At 36.3% G+C, this 17,940-nt stretch overlaps 1 protein-coding gene across 1 annotated transcript in view; it reads left to right on the top strand.

The window, feature by feature from the left end:
* LOC106877396 (MAM and LDL-receptor class A domain-containing protein 1-like) overlaps positions 1-17,940 on the top strand; it is a 144,733-nt gene that overhangs the window by 99,629 nt on the left and 27,164 nt on the right. Inside the window, exons 19-23 of the mRNA XM_089349700.1 lie at positions 5,726-5,833; positions 8,451-8,570; positions 10,020-10,343; positions 11,966-12,076; positions 17,411-17,545. Coding sequence (XP_089205826.1) covers positions 5,726-5,833; positions 8,451-8,570; positions 10,020-10,343; positions 11,966-12,076; positions 17,411-17,545 — 798 coding nt within the window. The remainder of the gene's footprint in view (positions 1-5,725; positions 5,834-8,450; positions 8,571-10,019; positions 10,344-11,965; positions 12,077-17,410; positions 17,546-17,940) is intronic.

Here is a 17,940-nt window from a genome sequence, read left to right as displayed (position 1 = left end):
AAATGTTGATGTGATATATCTCGACTTTGCAAAAGCCTTTGACAAAGTTGATCATGGCTTGATGTGTCACAAGCTGCGAAACCTTGGCATAGCTGATAAATTAGGAGAGTGGGCTGCATGACTTCCTGAATGGTAGAAGTCAGACAGTTGCAGCCAATGGAGAACTATCTAGGGAAACACAAATATTGAGCGGTGTTCCACAAGGAACTGTTCTGGGGCCACTACTGTTCATAGTGGCCCTTCTGGACATGCCCACGGTCACTCGGAGAGCCACTGTCACTAGCTATGCTGATGACACAAAGATATCTCAGGCAATAAAGAATCCTGATGATATTGTAAGCCTGCAGAATGACCTAAATGCAATATATGAGTGGGCAGAGCAAAATAATATGCAGTTCAATGCAAAAAAATTTCAAGTACTGCGCTACAAGACCACAAGCACCTCCCAACTGGCATACACAGGGCCTGGAGGTACTGCAATTCCAGAACCACAAACAGTAAGAGATCTGAGCATCAACATGTGTAGTGATGCATCATTTCACATGCACATTGTCAAGTTGACAGCAAAGTGCAGACAACTGGCAAGGTGGATACTGAGGACATTCCGTACAAGGGATCAAAAAGTCATGTTGACTCTGTGGAAGACATTTGTTCTGAGCCGCCTAGACTATTGCTCTCAGTTGTGGTCACCACACAGTGTTAAGCGGACAGCAGAACTCGAGGCAATTCAGCGGCACTATACAAAAAAGATCGCCACAGTCCAACAGATGAACTACAGGGAGCGACTGAAGGCACTAGGTCTCTACTCCCTGGAGCGCAGGCGGGAGAGATATGTAATAATATACATATGGAAAATACTGGAAGGACTGGTGCCAAACTTTGGCATCAAGTACTACAGGAACGCCCGCACGGGTCGCCACTGCATGGTGCCAAAGGTACCGTCCACTGCATCTCACATAAGAACGAGATACTGCAGCAGCCTCGGTTTCAGAGGACCTCAGCTCTTCAATGCCCTGCCAAAACATTTGAGAGACATGCAAGACATGGATGCAGAGGTCTTCAAGACAAAACTTGACGCTTTCCTCTCCAAGATACCAGACGAACCAATGGCTCGTAATGAGACGCAGTTTAGGGCAGCTGTGTCAAATTCTCTTATACACCAGATGTGCCATCAAAACTCTTGATTGGACCATGTCAGGTGGGGGAGAAGAGCCATGCAAGGAACGTGAAAATCACGGTGGTGCACCAGCATGACCGCAGCCACTTGGCTGAAACACATAAATAAATAAATAAATAAATATATATATATATATATATATATATATATATATATATATATATATATATATATATATATATATATATATATATCAGTATATACATATATATATATATATATATATATATATATATATATATAAGTATATACATATATCTATATATATATATATATATATATATAAGTATATACATATATCTATCTATATATATATATATATATATATATATATATATATATATATATATATATAAGTATATATATATATCTATCTATATATATATAAGTATATACATATATCTATATATATATATAAGTATATACATATATCTATATATATATATATATATATATATATATATATATATATATATATATATATATATATATATATAAGTATATACATATATCTATATATATATATATATACACATATATATATATATATATATATATATATAAGTATATACATATATCTATATATATATATATATATATATATATATATATATATATATATATATATATATATATATATATATAAGTATATACATATATCTATGTATATATATATATATATATATATAAGTATATACATATATCTATACATATATATATATATATAGATAGATATAAGTAAAGTGTAGTATATTGCCACTTAAGTGTGGCTGACCCCTAGGGGTGGATGTTACTGTTGCTTTTAGCCCCAGGAGGACATCTCCTCCAGCTGGCTTATCGACACACGACTGTGTCCTGTTTGCCAAAGGAAGTTATCCCTCTCACCATGATCTGTAGCACGAACGGATCCTGATTTCAGGGTGAGAGGGATAACTTCCCTTGGCAAACAGGACACAGTCGTGTGTCGATAAGCCAGCTGGAGGAGATGTCCTCCTGGGGCTAAAAGCAACAGTAACATCCACCCCTAGGGGTCAGCCACACTTAAGTGGCAATATACTACACTTTATCGTGCAGTTACTGTTAATACTTCATTTAGAGAATTAACATTGCTTATATATAAGTATATATATATATATATATTTGGCCAGATAGACTATACAAAAGCGGACAGGTGAAAGAACAATTCGAAGGGCAGGCAAAAGTGGCGTGTCATTCGTGACCTTCTTTCCTCAGTCAAATTACCATCTGTCCTTACTATTTTAGGCACTTACACATGAAACAGTTCGACCTGGTTGCCACAAAAAACAGATGCAGGGAATAATATACGCCATTCACAAGGAAGGATGCAGAGCAGATGACCTGTTCCTCTGATCTCACACATCAGGAATGTGATGGAACGAATAGTTCGAAGGCAATTAATTGCATTCATTGAAGAGAATAACTCGCTGACTGACACCCAGCACGGTTTTCGACCAGGTGGAAGCTACTAGACACAACTCTTGCAGCACTACCCCTAGGTGCTAAAAGCAGCTGCTTAACTTTGGACATAATATATCTCGACTTTGCAAAAATCTTTGTATGATATGTCACAAGCTGCGTACTCTTGGCATAGTTGGAAAACTTGGATAATGCCTACACGATTTTCTAAAAGATCGAAGTGAGGTAGTGGTGACGATCGAGGCCACCTCCGAGGAACACAGATAATAAGTGGCATTTCACAGGGCAGTATCCTGGGGAAGGTGCTATTCATAGGCCCTCTCAGGCAAGCCCTCAACTGACAAGGTCGCCACTCCTTCTAGCTATGCAGATACTAATATTTCTCAGAAGCTACAGAGTCCATGAGACGTTGCCTATCGACAACGGGAGTTCGACGCAACATATACGTGGTTTGAGGAAAATAACATGCAGTTTAATGCTGAAAAATCTCACGCCCTGCGCTAACAACACATGCAGCTCAATGAAAAGAACATGAGATACACTGGTCCAAGAGGGATTGCAATCCCTGAATCCCAATCAGTGCGTGACCTGAGCATCGACATGACTAATGATGCCACTTTCTAATTGCATATTACTAAGTTGGCAATAAAATGCAGACGCTAAGCCGGATGGATCCTTCGGACTTTCAAAACGAGAAAACAGGAAACCACGAAGGTCTTCTGGAGGACATTCATCCTCAGCCGTCAGAATTACTGCTTCCAACAGTTAGTTTTCCAAAGCTATAATGGAAGTGACAAGGGAGTATATTCGGTATAAACTGCTTTATCATTTCAATAAAAGCAACAAGGCAACGGAAAAGAATATCAATGCAGTATATAGGGTTCGTACAGTAAGCGTAAGTCAATGTCAACGGTGTTTCCAGAAATTCCGAGCAGGAAACTCCAGACTAGAAGACAAGTCCCGTCCTGGAAAAATCTATAGAACTCGACGAGGATGTCCTGCAAATGCTCATGGAACAAAATCGCATCGTAACTGTTGGGGAATTAACAGAAAAGCTTGGATTTAGTCATTCAACTATCCAGTGACACCTGCGCTAGAAGAAAAACGACCGTCTTTGGTTTCAAGACGAAAGATGTTCTTAAATCAGGATAATGCTCGGCCACATACAGTGAGGATGACATTCCAAAGGCTAGAGAATTTTGGATGAAAAACAATGCCCCACCCACCAGATTCGCCTGGAATTACTCCATCTGTTGATCATTTATTCCGCAATCTTCAAAATCATTTGGATGGAAAAAATATGGCTTATGTAGAGGAGATCAGAACAGTACAAGAGGAGTATTTTTTGTTACGGACAAGTGAATTTTGGAAGAGGGGTCTTGTAAGTCTACCAGATAGATGGAAGAGCATTGTACAAAATGAAGGAGAGTATATTTTGCATTTAAAAGTACTGGGTTTATCTTAATTTTAAAAATAAAAGTATTAAAAAATCGTATTATTTGTAGGATGACCCAATGTCTGTGTGTGTGTGTGTGGCTTTGGTCCGACTTGATAGGCTTTCTCCATATTAGCTACATACCATTTCAACTCAAGTCTAGCCATTCCCCTCCTATGGAAATTATACTATCTCCCCTCCTGGACTCCACATTAAACGCATCATCTCATACTTCTTTCCCAGAAATGTAATTCTTTGGAATTCTTCCTGCCTACCTTCCTCCTACCTACAGATTGCCAAATTATTCAGTAACTACATCAATCTCAAAAGAGTGAGAAAACCTGAAAAAAATCTTGAGCACTGCTACACATAGACCTCTTCTAAATATTATACTAACAGAATGTTATTTCACCATCTCAGTAGAATTTTAAAAATAGATAATATTTTACCATGATTAGGTAGAGGCAGGTAATTGTCATAATTCAGTTTTCACACTTACAGTCTGTATTGGTTAGTCTATAGGACAAGATGGTACCAGATTGGTGAGAATGACGGCGGCTATTCTGCTTGATATTTTGCTGGCAATTAGTTTAGAGGAACGGCAGCTGATGAAATATCAGTTGAGAAGCGAGGCAAGAGAGAGAGAGAGAGAGAGTAAGGATAGGAATGAGTAATTACATTTCTAGGAATGTAATCTACAACTTGTGCCGATATCTGTATGTATCAAGCGACAAAAAAGGCAAATTAGTGCTGGAACTAGATCTAATATCTGTGTGTAGCAACAGTACTGTCCCAAATATGTGACCAGTAGTTTGTTGTGAATCTTCCTTGGGGCTTATAGAGACAAATTATATTCTGGACCCGAAGAATACTGCTTTATGGCACAGTCGTAAATGATATCCTCAACCACTCAGATACGCTTGTATTGATGATGTCACGTCCCCTTTCCTCTCTTCCTGACACGTCAAGCCTTCCTCTCCACCCCCATCCACGCTGTACCCACCTGTGGCGAATATCGCATATTTTACATCCCATAGCCTCCCAAGTGCACTCCCTTCCCACATCGAACTATTTTCATTCCTCATAATATCTGCTCACACTATTTCAATCAATCACTCCCTTTCTGTGCTTTCAGTGTTTCTATTGTACTCCATTCCAAACACTTCTTTTATCCGACCACATTCTCAAGTCACTCTCATATTTACCGTCATGACCCACCTACTATTACCCCTTATGTCTCCCTATCCCACCTTCTCTACAGTTCCTTAATTTTGCACATCGTTCTACGAATTAATATTCTATACTCCTTCTTGAACCACTCTTTTATCTCCCACTTTATTCTTCTGCATACTCATATTTCCGATCATCATCTGCACACCAACCTTGTTTCTCACTCACAACACTAATCTCCAACTCCACCTGCAAACTCCATTCTCACGTTCTTATGAAAGCATTAACTCTCTCATCCCCTCCTATGATTCTCCGTCCTTGTCCATGAAAAAGATTGTTAGTGAATATATTTCAATATAAGAGATTCGTAGCTAATTATGGCATAGATTTCATGTTACCTGATTAATCATTTCGTTTTTTATAAAATGGAAGTGATCAAATACAAGTCTGCTTCAATTTCAGGAGTTTAATAACGTTTTTAAATTTGTTTTTCCTTGTGTTTACAGTCTGTCCACCGGGAACAATCAAGTGTAAGAATGAATATTGTTTCAATGCATCTAAAGTATGTGACAGAGTCAGGGATTGCAGTGACGGTAGCGATGAAAATAATTGCTGTAAGTCTCCGTTTATTTTCTTCTTTTTTTCAATATGATGGTGGTCATTTCTATTTAAATGTTATGTCCTTAAAACAAAGATTTTACTTCCAGCTGACAACTGTGACTGAGAAACGAAGATATAACACTGACATATCTACACATCAGTCTATTGGCAATAAGTTCCAGAGAATCGGCTCTGGCAATCTCCCAATAATCTGAATTCATGAACAACTTTTCAGTCCAATTGTTAGCGATTATCATTTCTTAATTTTATAAGGAATGTCCTAGTGTAAACGATAAGCTCCTGATAAACCTAGTTTACAATCTAGTTTTGGTTCTTTGCAACATATTCCACCAATGTTCATTGTTATAGGATTTTTATTAATTTTGTTTCGAAGAAGGAGCTGTCTCCATGGAAGGTAACTATGTATCATTTGTGAGTTGGAGTAAAAAAAGACTATATAAAGTTGGTAAAAATGTTTAATGTACTGAGACGTTTTTACAGGGCTGAAAAATGTGTGGCAGGAGTTGCAATACTGGACAAAAACGTCTAGTTTGTAGGGATAGGTGATTTTATCTAAGTGTTGTAGATCAACCTCTTTGCGTAACGCACAGCATTGCACTTAGGAATGAACCAAATAAGTGACTTGGGACTGTGAGTTTCAGTTGCGTGGGGGAACTGTTTAAGAGTGTTTAAAATTAAGGCACGCGTGTTACTAGGGATTATTAATATAGAAATGACATTCTCTGACCAGTCAGCGTGTATGAAGTGCTACAGGGTCAGGAAGTGTGAGGGACGTTGCAAATGTGAGATGTGTATTGCTCAATCATAAGGTAATGGTTGAACAATCTAATGGCTGTAGAAATGGCAAGAGCTTGGTCATGTTTGAGTCAGAATATTAAAAAGGAATCAAGGATGAAAATAGTACGACTTTGTCGATGACGGATATGCATTAGTGACGGGGTTAGTTGATGTAGACGGCAGATGATAGGAACTGATTCGGTCTCTCCATCTATGGCATTAGTATGCGATGAGGGGCTGAGACAAGAAAAGTTACGATTGTGTAACTGTCTAAGGACGATGAGTTCAAAGAGTGCAGTAATATAATATAGATGTAGAATGACAAACATTGAAGTGTTGTTGGTATTTTGGGGAGATTAAAGGCGGTAAGGGATTCAGTTTCGTAAGACACATAAATACTCGTCTTTTTTATGTTTTATCATATACATATATATATGTGTGTGTGTGTGTGTGTGTGTGTGTGTGTGTGTGTGTGTGTGTGTGTGTGTGTGTGCGTGTGCATAAAGGACTTCCCCAAATGTAGACACCAGTATCTAAGACTTATTTATGCTTAATAAGATTATCTACGCAGAAAATCAACCAATATGTATGTAAGTAATCTCTACAAAACCATGAATCCACCAAACACTTTCCATTTTACCAGAATGAAGGACAATTCATAATGAGTATCCCCGCACAGCTGCGATGCTGTATACACACACACACACACACACACACACGCACTTATATAAGTGTCAAAATAATACACCTGTTTGTTGTTAACTCACCTGTCCTCGTCTTCTGCTTTCTGCAAATTTGAACTACATATATATACATACATACATACATACATATATATGATGGCTGCCCCCTCGTTATCGAGTATGGCCATTGCACGAAGCTTAACTTAACGGTGCTGCGATCGAATGTGACTTTTTAGACCAGCCAAAGATCTACAATGTCTTGCACAGAGTTGGCATCCAAAACCTTTACTGGCAATAGCTGGCTGTTGTTGTAATTTGCTCCATGTACCTTTGTACGTCGTATATATATATATATATATATATATATATATATATATATATATATATATATATATATATATATATATACATACAATTTGGCTTATAAACATTGAAAGCAACGAAAGCAATGTCAGTATCTGAAGTCTGAGCATTTATGGACAGACCTAAATACTGCAACATATTTTGTCTAATATTCTCTCAGTTTTACTACTTACCACCATTACTTTCTCTCTAATATTGAATTCTAACTTTCGAAACCACCACAGGTTAGGAAGAGGGAGAAGATTATTAAGACTCAAAATAATTTTACTTCATCAGACATGTTAGGATAAGAAATCAGGTCGGCCAACATGATCTTTTAATGTCAAGCGTAAATGTAAGGAATTATGCACTGTAATTAATTACGAACATTTTACTGAGGAAGAACACTTTTCTTTTTTTTATTTCTCTTAGTATTGAAAATGCATCTGCGTAAATATGTATGTCGTCGAATTCTCTACTGATACTATTTATCGAAAATCTTATATGCGGGATCCTCTTCCAATTATATAATAATAGGCGTTGGGAAGGGCATTAAATATACCTTGATAATGATCACAATAAAAATTACGGTGATGCCTACGATGACGAAGGCAATGATGATGATGATAACGGTTATGATGATGCTGATAATATTATTGATGATGCCAATGATCTTGATTACAGCAAACGTAGATAATGATGTTGTACACGATAACATTGACGATGATAATGAGAAAAATGTTCATAATTGTGTATGCATAAACTGGTTGATTGATTTTATTTTTATTTTTATTTATCAATTTTTAAGCTGAAAATTCTATTTCCTGTAATTTCACATCACCTTACAACTGCGGTTATAAACTCGTGCACGGGTTTTTCCATGTACCTGAACAAATACCAAAAGAACTGGCATCACCTTACCTTCCTGGCAAGTATTGAAATTCCTTAAGTTTCAAAATAAGCATTTTTCTCTTTCCCTTTTATTTCTCCTTCATTCTCTCTTCCTTAATTCTCTCTCTTTTCTCTCCCCTTTTCATTCTTTTCTCTTTCTTTTCTTCTTTTCTCTCTTCTTCCACTCGTCTTTACACCCATTCTTTATGTAAAATTCTTGCTGTAATATTAGTTTGAAAAGGTTAAACGAAAGTGCCCACACACTAAAATAGACTTCTTCCCAACGAAGATTAGTAACACCCTCATAAAAGATTTCATAACATTTTTTTTTAAAAATCAATTTTACATTTCACAAAATGTATTATTTAATTCTCATAGACTTCCAAATACACACACACACACACACACACATACACACACACACACACACACACACACACACACACACACACACACACACACACACACACACACACAACGGAACAAAAGCTTTAACATCTAGCATGTATTTTTATTTTCGTATTTCCTTCTATACTTCCTGTATCTCTCCCTTTCCAAAATAACTTAAGTCTCAAAATAGCTCTACTAACTCCTTCTAGTGAAACTCTCTTAACTCTCCTCTGATGATGAGTTATCATTTATTTCCCTGAAACAGCTGTAAGACCACCTTTCTCATTTTATATGTCATAGAAATATCACATGATTTTATTTAACACACGCGCTCACACATGCACACACGCACACATACACACACGCATATATATATATTTTTTTATTTGTAGAACCTTTTGTTAGCCATCTCTACCTGTGTGTATTCGAGCTTGTCCGTCACTAGGATTATATGAGTACATGGCAAAGTGGTTAATAATTTGTTTCCCAATACAAAGCTCCAGGTCCAATCCCACTTCGAGACACATAATACAAATATATTCTATCATAGCCTTTGGGCAACAAACTTTCTGACTGAAATTGGTAAAAAGAAAACTGTGTGAAACACCTATTAGATAGCTTGTATCTATGAATAGACGAGTGTCTTGTCTCAAAGCCCATTGTCATGTGCTGAATCTATTTGAAGGTTATGTTAAATGTTCATGGTTCTGTGCAATGCCCAGTCACTTACTACTATTAGCGTGTAATTCTTTGAATGGTCAACTACGATCCTCCTTTAGAAATACACCCAACATCCATTGATTCCTCATTCAGACTATCACACAGATTAATAAGAGGGATCACTTCATTGATCTGATGTTGGTAAGAATATAAAAGCCTCGACTGTTACAACATCAGATATATAAAGTGATTTGGGAGTCATTTGCAATATTTTTCATTTTAAAGAAAATGATAAATATATTTGTTACTATTTCAAAAATTAATAATTAATATTTGAAAAATCCCAAGTATAAATTCTGATTTCTTCTGCTCAGTCGCTTCATGATTCAGTAACTAAACTATAATTTCTAATCTTTTTCCTTTTTTTTATATACAGGCACTCTGTTGACTATGAGAAGTAAAGGGGAAATCTTATCACCCGCTGAAATATTGGGAAAGTCATGTGTAAAATTCAGGTATATTACACAAGGTGCTGTAGTCGGAAATATCTCTATTATTTCACATAAACTGAATTCTGATGGTAAAGTTACACGTTCTTTAGAATGGAACGAAATATTTTACAATGACAAAGATGGAATCTATGAAGGACAAATTCAGACTCAAGGAGGAAATATTTTCTTCAAAATCAAAACATATTTAGAGTCTGGAAGCTTATCTCTTGATGACATCACAGTATCTAAAGGAGTCTGTCTTAAATTGAGTTAGTACTTACTTTCTATTTTATTTTATTTTATCGTACTTGTATTATATGATATTTTACTTCAAATAGCTTTCGACGATTGCTACAGGCAAGAGACATTTTAGCATAGGTCTGGTCAATGAGAATTCACGTCAAGTTAATAACCACAGTTTCAAAGTTCATACCCATCCCATTGAAACTACTCAAATAAAACTATGTCTGCTACGCGTTACTACTAAATGTTTAGATGCAATCGTACAATGAGAAATGATGAATCCACAAAGCTATTGCTAACATTTGCAAAAACACAAACCAACAAAATATTTTGGTTGGCTTTTTAAATTCTAGTTGGTTGGCAATTAACGGTTTTAGATAGTTCATCAGAAAAGATACTGTACGAAGATTAAGAGTTTCGAATGAAGGTATCTATTTAACACATGCTCTTATTACTGGTTGCGCATGGGCTTTTGAGATATACAAAGACTATCGCCACTTTCAACATACCAGTAATTCTACTGCACATGAGCATCCACAGTTTATAACGCGTACACCGTGTTGACTTACTATTTACTACCTATTCCTTTCCTGCGTATAGTGCAAGACCATTTATCTGATGGCTGAAAGGTTCTGCCTTACCTTTAGTATTTGATTAAGTTTACCATGAAGTTGTGCGAGTCTAGTTTTCGTTTCCATGTCTAGAATTTTCTCTGGCCACTACAAAACTATAGAGAACATGAAGTTTTAACAAAGCTTTCTCTTGATCAACAGAACCTAATTGTCTTTCTAGCTTCTTAAATGCTTCAGCTGCTGTTTTACAAAGACAACCTTGACAGTCCTTCGAACTAACACAAAGCTGATACGAATTCCGTTTTGGCTACTTCCGTTTTTATCTCTTCCAGTAACTTTTATAATCTGGTCTATCAATTAAAATACTTATGAAGTTGATTCTCACTTGTGAATACCATTTATTTTTAAAGTATTCAAGAGTGATTGAGTATATGAAGATAGGTAATCCGTTTTCCCCATGCGGTTATGACCATGATGCTGGCAACCTCAGTGGCTTGTCTCTTCTATAGTTCTATTTGTGGTAGGTAATTTCTCTCTTACATACTTCTTGTCGAGCAGCTACACCTAATAACATTTGCATACCTCTTTCATTTCGGTCACAGGAAAGGCAGGCATGCCGTTATCATTCTGCACTCGTGTTCTCAAATATGGTTAATTTTCTGTGTATAAAAATTGTGTGTATAAAATTCGCTGTCATTCATGTTTCCTAAATTGTTTGTTTTGTTAAATATTTTTAATATTCTTTCTTTTGTAAACTTTAAAAATCATTACTAAATGTATTTCAACAGTATTATTTTTTATGCAAATATAACAGAAACTTCAAATACATATATTTTAAATATTGAGGTATATTGATTTGCTTAACTTTTATTATATCGTATTTTATATCATTTGAACTGCTGGAAAAAAGTCATCTTCTAAAAGCTTCATTCACCAATTAAAAGTATTGTTGAGATTGTAAATATTCTTAATATGTACTCTACACTCTAACAACGGACTCATGTTTCAGGAAGTTATGATCAAGTCAAATATTTAGAACTTTAATCAATACCAGTCATTATTTCTATTAATTATAGATTGTCCAGAAAATACCTTTATGTGTCCCGATAAGACCAAATGTATTCATGAAAAGAACAAATGTAACAATTATTGGAATTGCAAAGACGGCAGCGATGAAAACAAATGTCGTAAGTAAACACCTAACACTATTAAATGCTGTGAACTAAGAATAGATGACTATTAGTTCATAGAAAAAAATCCCTTAATACGCTTTTATAGGCAGTGGATCAGATAAAATACTTTACAATACTTATTCCAAATTCTTGTGAACTGAATTCATATTCCTCACACAAGTCAACTTTGTTTTTCCTCTTTCATTGATAAGTAAACGACGAATCTATGGCGATAGGCTGATGGGAACATTAAAGTCTCATTTGAGACGTTTTGCGACAGTTCCGGTTCAAAGCATTCTGAGATCAAATACTAATCTGTCCTTAATGGATGGAAAACTTAATTCGTTGCCTAGTTTAACACCACCAATTGGTCCTTGGCTACTTTTAGCAGAGACTACACTATTGGAAGCATTTAGAATTGGCTTGCGTATACATCACTGTCTAACTTTTCTCGGAGATCGAGTAAAGGTTCATAGGCTCTACACTATCTTTTTACTAAGTTATCTAAAATATTTTTGCTATGTAAATATGTTCGATTACATGAATATATTTATATACTACGTGTGTACATCCACATGTTTGTACGCACACGCACACACACATAAATATATATATAACAGAAACTGTCTGTGTGTCGGTGTGTGTATGTGTGTGTGTGTGCAAGAAGGTTTATAACTCGAGTTCCACCTAACCGGTTCAATTTAAATTTCAAACATGCATTTGGCATGTTGCGTGGCATGTTTTAGTCATAACAACTGCTTCGATCAATGTTCGGTTTTCGCAAAAACTCGATCCTTAATTATCGATTTTTTAAAAAGTCGTCCGATTTTGGTCAAACTTCACATACCTATGCATTCTTACCTAAAGTTTTTCGTTATTTTTTTTTCAAATTCTGTTTCGTTGGGGCACAGCACGGGAAAAACCGATTCAAAAAATTCCTTTAAGGCAGGCCATAGCGCCGGAACCATTGAGCCGATTTTAACCAAACTCGGTAAACGAATGCATTTTCACCCAACGAGTCTTATGCCATGGTTCATTTCATTAAGTTGTGCTTTGTTTGAGCACAATTCGACAAACTCACATTTGAACAAAATGCTTTGTTGAGATAGCTCCTGATTTGTTTTTCTCAGAACACTGACTCTGTTCCTTCTCCGATGCATAAACAATTAATCTCCACCATGGTGTGCATACACACTGTGACCCCACGTGACCTCAAAATAGCCACAGCCAATAACAGTAAACATCCGGCACTGAGGCTTTCCATTGCAATAAATGAAAGAGATTTCTATGTGTAGCATGAAATAGTTAAAGTAATAACAGCTTCTGCACTGCACAAGCTACTGGTAAGTACTCACTACTTCCTTCATCCATTTCACTGGAAGTAGTAACCGGCGTTGCATGGATCTTAATAAATTACCATGAAACTGCGGAAACACGAGGCCTTACACTTGAGAAAAGAAGGGTTGGAGCGTGACATTGTTAAAACAATAACCTTGGTAACATCTTGAATCAAATCAATACCCAAGCTGCCTTTCAAAAAGTTATATTCTTCCGCTGTTTGCGGTTTCCGTGTACAAGTGCTTTCGGGTGAAGCCGAGCCAAACCGCTGAACCACCAAACCGATTTGATTGAAATTTCAGTTATGCATTACGTATGTTCCGAAGCATGTTTTATTCATAACAACTGCCTTGATCAGTGTTCGGATTTCGCAAAAACTCGGTTGTAAAAAAATTGATGAAGCATGTTCTCGAGGTAACCATCCTATCCGGATACGGAAAAGGTGAAAATGTATTCATTCCCAGGATTCCCCTTCGCTATGTCTGTCAACAAATCCCTTTCTGTGGCCGGACTTCTCTTGGAAGAGCCTAGCTTTTCCCACGGCCAGCTGTACGTTGCATGCTCCAGAGTCGACAGTAGAGACAGACTGTTCGCATTAACACGTCAGAGGAAGACAAGAAACATTGTCTACAACGAAGTGCTACGTATTTGCCAAGGCTGAAGTAGGTACGTTATCGCCATGCATGCATATAACGGGGTATGCTCAAATACTTTTACTATTTTCCCCATATGAGATGGAAGCATCAGAAAAGAGCGCTTGCCTCTTGATATTCTGTGTGTTTATGGAAGGCGTTCGTGTGGTGCTCCTACGATGGCAAGGAGGTGGCGATTCGTTGCAGTTGCACGATAATAATGCGAAGAAATAATGTTGTCAAACAGCTGCTACAAACGGACCAGCGAAAAGGCAGGTTAGGTATTGCATATTTGAGGGCACTTCTAATGCCTTCGATACGGTCGATTACCTCAAGTATGTTTATTTATAACATTGATGTGACCAATTCAACGGAAAGGATACCAAGTTACAGAACGCATGGCGGCTACCTGTTGCATAAACCTTTTGAGGGCGACGTTCCAACTGTTGACCATTAACATCCTTCAACTGGGAGCAATCTATCACTCAAAAGGTTCCCTCTTAGGAAACGCTGAAATTGTTCAACTCGTTTCTTTTACTATACGTTTATCTGTGTGTTTCATTCTATTGCTTCATTGGCAAGTGTATGGTTCTAATCTACGCTGGGCTGAGGAGTAAGGTGTTGAAATCAGAAGAGCATTGCGCCGAAGCGGTAGCCGAGGTAGGGCTCAAAAACTTTTCTCACTTGTAAGAACTCATCTTTCCGCAGTGGAATGGTAATTTATTAAGACCCGTGCAACGCCGGGTACTACTGCTAATATATATATATCAGTTTGTAGGGACTGGTTCGGAAATTTCAGGATTTTAATGAGTGTAGAATCATCTATTGTAACTTAGGTCTACTCTGACTTGGAATAATCACACTCGTTGATGTCCCAACTAGGGATTAATAAGCGTATTCTGAGATTGCTTTCGGACCCAGCGTAGATGTGACCCTTCGGTGCTTTAGCTGCTCATCTAAGAGAATGTAATTCTATATAAATAGTGCATCCTGATAACTACTGGCCTCGTGGCACTTGTTGCATCAGACCGATACAAGTTTGAAAGACGAGAAACGGGAACCGGTTCTGCACAAACCATATCCATTATAATAATAAACTGTCGCTGTCCTTCAGGATAATTTGAGTTTTTAAAAGGGCTGTAGGAGTGAACCCCTGTAGAATATCTGGAGGAAGAGACACTAATTCAGATATGCAATCAATATGTGGTAAGCTTAAGGCACCATGCATGCTGTGAACAAATTGGTAGTCTTTCCCTCGTGACGTATCCACGAGTGCAGAGGTACTAAGTACACACGGGAAACGGCACTTGCTTCTGTAAACAGCCCAGGCACAGCAAAGTAGGAAAGTTACTGTCTCTTCAATATCCTCGATCAACGACGATAAAGTTCGATGTTTCTCTTCTGTGTAAGTATATATATCAATTTCATTGGGTTTTTTATAGTATAACTTTCATTATAATAAAGCGGAGGGACGAAAGCAATTGGTGATACGATGTTAATGAATTTACAAAAGGGCTAATGGTATCATTGTGGATAGTTCAATCAAAAATTATTATTTATGGTTTTATTATGAAAAATTGGGTAACATAGTCAAAGAAACTGATTGAATAACTCTGTAACCGAGTGAAGGAATGATGTGAGGTGTAGCAGAACGTTTTTCAAAGAATAAAGAGAGGAAATATAAGAAGAAACGTATTAAATGTCGATTTGCAGCTGTTAGAAATGTTCCATAGTCTGTGAATATGTCACCATAAGAAACACTATTGAAAGACCGTGGAAATCAATAAAAATATGCAAGAAAGAAACCAATGATTTCAAACTTTAATAAAATCCCCAGTTTCATCTGTGTTAAAGAGTTCTGCAAGAAAGATGATTTTTGGCTGTGAAAAATATGGTCTGATGAAAGCAAATCCTGCCAATTTTCCAGTTCAAGACAAATATATATAAGTCGCACCAAAAGCCAATGGAGGTCCTAAGAATACAGAGAAAATTGTCTTTCATTCAGGATATATCTATGTGTAAATAAATGAATATGCACAGATATATATGTTCAATCTCGGACACCTTTTACCAGGTCAGAGTGAGAAACAAATAGGTGATGAGAAGAGCTGTCATGGGAAGTTTGCAGGACATGGTGATTAAGCAGCGGTTTACTGGCCATGTGCTTCGATTACCGCAGAAAAGATGATGGAGCGGACGCTGGAAGGGTAGAGGCAACCGAGAGGAGGACCAAGGAAGACGTGGTTGCAGTACTTTCGGGAACGACATGATAGTAATGGGAGTTGGTCCTAGTGGAGCTAAGAGGAAGCTCAGCATTAATTCGGGATGTTTGGTGATGGCTCGTTGCCCGTTGTGCTGACAGCACTGGAGGATTTAAGAGCTAAGAGAAATATATGTCCATATACAGATATATAAAGATATACACATTTAAATATATTCATATATGTACTATGTACGTATGTATGCATATAAGTATATGATATATAAGTGTCTGTATGTATTAAGTATGTTAGCATATGTTTGTAAATGTCCGATAATTCCGACAAGACTGTAAGTCCATTTGTTAGACCCTGGATGCTGTTGTCTTTCTAAGTTTCAAAAGATATAATCTTCAGAAGTAATGTAATTACCAAAAATAAATTTTAAAGTAATCTTGGCATTATAGGTCTATATGAGAGGGTCTCTCAAGACAAATACTACAGTAATACGGCGTTCTAACGATGCATCCATATGAAGTAGGATATAAAGATTGCCATTTGGTACTATTACTGATTCTATTGCTAATATTTAATTTCAAAGTAATTCATATAAAAGAAAAGTATCCATATTCTATTTATGTAATTCATATTGCATTTTGTGTATATTAATACAAACCAGTATGATTTCTGTATCAGCATAAACTGTTTCATCTCCATAAATTGCTATTGTCGGGTTCTTTCCCTAAATCACTTTTGTGCAAAGGTATCTTGCCCGGAATTGTTAAGTAAACCCTTAAAAGGATGGTAACGAAATACAATGGTAAAGAAAGTTTAAGTTTACATTATAATCTCGAATGATGCCAATAGGATCTGAATGGTTTTGCAATAAAGTATGTTTGTCTATTATGAATAGTTTATTGATTAGAAAGAATCCTAATACAAAACTCATGAAATGATCAACATTTTGTTACGTACACATTTTAAACACTAATACACCATACTTAGTTCTCTCAAAGCAGTCATAGAACTATTAATAACTTCTGCAAAGCCATTAACCACAGTTTTCGTGAAACATCCGTGTTTTATATTCAAGATTTTATATAAAACGTATTATATTATTGTTAATAATTTACGTTCATTATTTGATCTTCTACTAATTTTCTCTTTAATTTGAATTTCAGCAAATACTCTCGACTGTCCTTTTGAAGATAACAATATGTGCGGCTGTAAAAGTTTCCCGCCGTATTCTTGGGTAATTGATTTCGGAATAAGATCTAAGAATCCGCGTTACGATTACTCAGAAAAATCAGCTTATGGTGAACCATTTTCCAATATTTCAATATCGTATTGAATTAATATCTATTAAAGCCTGAAAGCTTGTGCCGGATATGTGTACAATACATTATCTCTTCATAATTATATGTTTCCCTTTTCCTATAGTTAATTCTTATTTTAACTCACTTTTTCACAGATCAATATCCGTTCAGTATTCATCCTAACATTTATAAGCACTTTCTCAAGCAATTTAATATTTAGATATCTGATAAAAGATAATTAATCTCCTTCTAATCACAGAGTAACGTATACAATTAATATTGCCCGTTTCATTACTACATACAATAGATTTAATACTTTCTTCTATATTGCAAGGACAGTTTTTCAAAATCTATAAACTTTTGTTGCTCGTTCTGCTTGCTTTCTCATGATGATG

Source organism: Octopus bimaculoides, chromosome 3, assembly GCF_046866305.1.
Source record: "Octopus bimaculoides isolate indiv1 chromosome 3, ASM4686630v1, whole genome shotgun sequence".
NCBI classification, from domain to species: Eukaryota; Metazoa; Mollusca; class Cephalopoda; order Octopoda; family Octopodidae; genus Octopus; species Octopus bimaculoides.
This window is presented reverse-complemented; position numbering and strand designations above follow the sequence as displayed.